This window comes from Rutidosis leptorrhynchoides, chromosome 5 (assembly GCF_046630445.1).
Source record: "Rutidosis leptorrhynchoides isolate AG116_Rl617_1_P2 chromosome 5, CSIRO_AGI_Rlap_v1, whole genome shotgun sequence".
NCBI classification, from domain to species: Eukaryota; Viridiplantae; Streptophyta; class Magnoliopsida; order Asterales; family Asteraceae; genus Rutidosis; species Rutidosis leptorrhynchoides.
Genome location: NC_092337.1, coordinates 177744647 through 177748157, shown reverse-complemented (window position 1 = coordinate 177748157; position 3511 = coordinate 177744647). Strand labels below are relative to the sequence as shown.

Sequence of the window (3511 nt, the reverse complement as noted above, 5' to 3'; positions counted from 1 at the left end):
CACCATATTGCCCTCTTGGCGAAGAACCTGAAGCACTTACCGGCAAACCTGTTCGTGATACTATTTTCTCTCTCATTTCCAGAGTATCTCGTCATGATTATATACTATCTCAAATTCTAGATCTTATTCATCCACTCGTTTCGACTGATAATCATCCCGGAACAATAGAAGAAGTCAACGAACTTCGCCCTCGTGTAATCAATTTGGAGAATATGGTGCAAAATTTACCAGCTTTAGCAACATCATCAGCACCAACAGTACCATCAGTAACAGCACCAGTACCATCAACAATCCATACCTCAACATCTCATTCTGTACCTCGAGTATAATCTTCGTTCTACGTATCGTTCTACATCATTTATGTTCGTTCTATATGGAAATTATGTAATCTCTAATGTTTTAGAGATTATGTATTCCAGTTCTAATGGTAAATCAAATGAGATTAATATTATATTAACTCATTAAATCCATGATTACATCTGAAGAAAATATATATGAAAGTATATGTTCATAAAGATTGTAATTAAAAACTCTATCGAATAAACTGTTAATGATGAGAATATTTTAACGGGTAGGTAATACCCGAGAAATATTTAGATTTCACATTAATAAGTTACACTGTACATTCTTCAAATCTGATTCAACATTCATTTACTATCTTACTTACATCTACAGAGATACGAATCCGTTCACCGCAGAATAACCATTTTTATTCAATTTCATATTTGGATTTTGACCTATCAGAATCCAACAAGTGGCATAATGAAGAAAACATTGGACAAAAAAATAAAATTTGTTAGAAACAAACAAATTAACTATGAGAAATTTTGTTAAAAATCCACGCTAACTGTTCCTAGCTAACTGATTACATTTTATTTATCGCAATTTATATTCTCGTAATTTTATTTATTGTCATTTAATTTTTGTTAGGATAAGGTTTTGGATCAGTTTTGAGGTCCCCAAACAGTCCATATGCGAAAGGACTATAATACCCCTCATTTAAACCCTTTCAAAATGCTGAAAAGCACACCAGACGCCATCGGAGCACCGCTCCAAAGGGTGGAGTGCCACTCCAACCTACCAGAACTGGTGACCGAGCAAAACAGGTTTCAGCAACTTGTTTTGGCCATAACTTTTCGACCGTAATTCCATTTTCGATGAATAAAATATCGTTGGAAACGTAATAAGATATTCTTTCCAATGGTAAGGCTTTGAAATATCAACTTAAATTTTATCCGGGGTTGAAAAATTACGTTACACACCTTGTAACTCAAACAACATCCAGAATAATGTGTAACAGAAAAACGGGGTGTTACACATGCTTAAAACCATTGATACTCTGTTCAGTGTCAACGTGAAGCTTAAGCCATCAAAGTGCAGTTTTGGGGAAGAAGAAGGATCATTCTTGGGGTATGTGATCACCACTAGAGGAATCAAACCTAACCCGAAAAAGATTGAAGCCATTGAGCGCATGCCGTCTCCAAAGACTAAAAAACAAGTTCAAAGCCTCAATGAAAAACTTACCACGTAGACTAGATTCCTATCAAGAGCTGCTGAAAGATCTCTTCCTTTCTTCAGTACATTAAAGAACTGTGCGAAGAAGTCTAACTTTAAATGGACAGAAGAAGTTGAGAAGGCATTCCAAGAAATGAAAGCACTGCTTAAAAACCTCCCCACCTTAACTGCTCCAATTGCTGGGGAAACCCTCATCCTATATTTGGCAGTTGCGCGGGAAGTCATCAGCTCAGTCCTAATTGCTGAAAGAGAGGGGGCGCAGATGCCTATATATTTTGTTAGCAAGGTGTTAACTAGAAGTGAAGTCAACTATCGTCCAATTGAAAAGTTCGTATACACGCTCGTAATTACTGTGTGACGGCTGCGGCGATACTTCCAAGCTCATCCCATAGTGGTATTGACAGATCAGCCTATTCGACAAATCCTGTATAAACTAGAAAAGTTGGGGCGATTAATGAAATGGGCAATCGAGTTAGGAGAACATGAAATCAACTTCTGCGCCAGAAGCACAGTCAAAGGACATATACTAGCAGATTACCTCGCAGAAACTACGTCCGACATGCCAATTGTGCCTGACTCAGAAAATGTTACAACACAGACACCCGAACTTTGGGAGTTGTATACAGATGGTGCGAGCAGACCAGAGGGAGCAGGCGCAGGAATATTGCTCACTGGTCCCGACAAGGAGGAACATACTTATGCGCTTAGATTTAATTTCAAAGCTACGAATAACGAAGCGGAGTATGAAGCCCTGTTAGCAGGAATAAGGTTGGCTAAGGAAATTGGAGTCAAGAAACTCCAGGGATACGTTGATTCACAGCTAGTTGCCAACCAGATTAATGGCTCTTTCAATGCACATGACGAGGGAATGCAGGCATACCTAGCTTTGTCATGTTCATTAATCAGTGATTTGGACAAGTTTCATATAAGCCAGATACCTCGAAGCCAAAACAAGCAAGCGGATGTACTAAGCAAACTGGCTGCGCTGACATTCAATCATCTTGAGAAGAAAGTTCTGGTTGAGCAAATCTTCAAAAAATCCATTGAACTTAATCAACTAGCTGCCATTGTTGAAGAAGATGAGCATTGTTGGATGGACACCATTATTGAGTTCCTGAAAATAGGTACGCTACCTGAAGACGATAAGGAAGCCAAAAAGATAAGAGTCAAAGCCCTAATGCACGAGTTGCACGATGATGTACTCTAAAGGAAATCATATCTTTGACCAACCTTTCGCTGTGTTGGCCCAAAGTAATCCAAAAAATCATAGATGAAGTTCACTCAACAGCTTGCGCTTTGCACTCTGGCTTCCGAACGATGGCAGAAAAAATAAAAAGGTTTGGTTATTACTGGCCTGACATGTACAACGATGTGGCAGAAAGGATACAGGTATGCCAAGAATGTCAATTGCATGCGACCATCAGTAAAGCTCCGCGCCACCCAATGATCCCCATAACATCACCATGGCCCTTCTGCAAATGGGCTATCGATATAGTGGGACCATTCCTCAATGGATCTAGTAGCGCTAATTACTTGGTTGTTGCAATAGACTTTTTCACTAAATGGGTTGAAGCGAAGCCGCTGAACAAAATCACAAGCAAGAAGATAAGGGATTTTTCTGGGAAAGCATTGTTTGCAGGTTCGACATCCCAAATGAAATAGTAACCGATAATGGGATGCAATTCAAAGGAGAACTTTTCCGCAGTTGGTGTCGAGGGCTAAACATAAAACAAAGCTTCACGTCAGTTGCGCACCCTCAAACCAATGGATAATGCGAAGTCACCAACAGAGATATAGTCCACACGATCTTTAACGACCCATCCTAATCCAACTGGACGAATACATTACATTTGGTTACATCGCGAGGTACTTGACCTCTATATGATACATTTTACAAACATTGCATTCGTTTTTAAAAGACAAACTTTCTTTACATCGAAAGTTGACGGCATGCATACCATTTCATAATATATCCGACTATAGTTGACGTAATAAT

General features: G+C 39.1%; 1 protein-coding gene across 1 annotated transcript; it reads left to right on the top strand.

The window, feature by feature from the left end:
* The first annotated feature begins 1969 nt into the window (after positions 1-1969).
* LOC139849181 (uncharacterized) lies at positions 1970-2722 on the top strand. Its single transcript, XM_071838844.1, has one exon. It carries the CDS (start codon positions 1970-1972, stop codon positions 2720-2722), a length of 753 nt encoding a protein of 250 aa, XP_071694945.1.
* Positions 2723-3511: the final 789 nt, after the last annotated feature.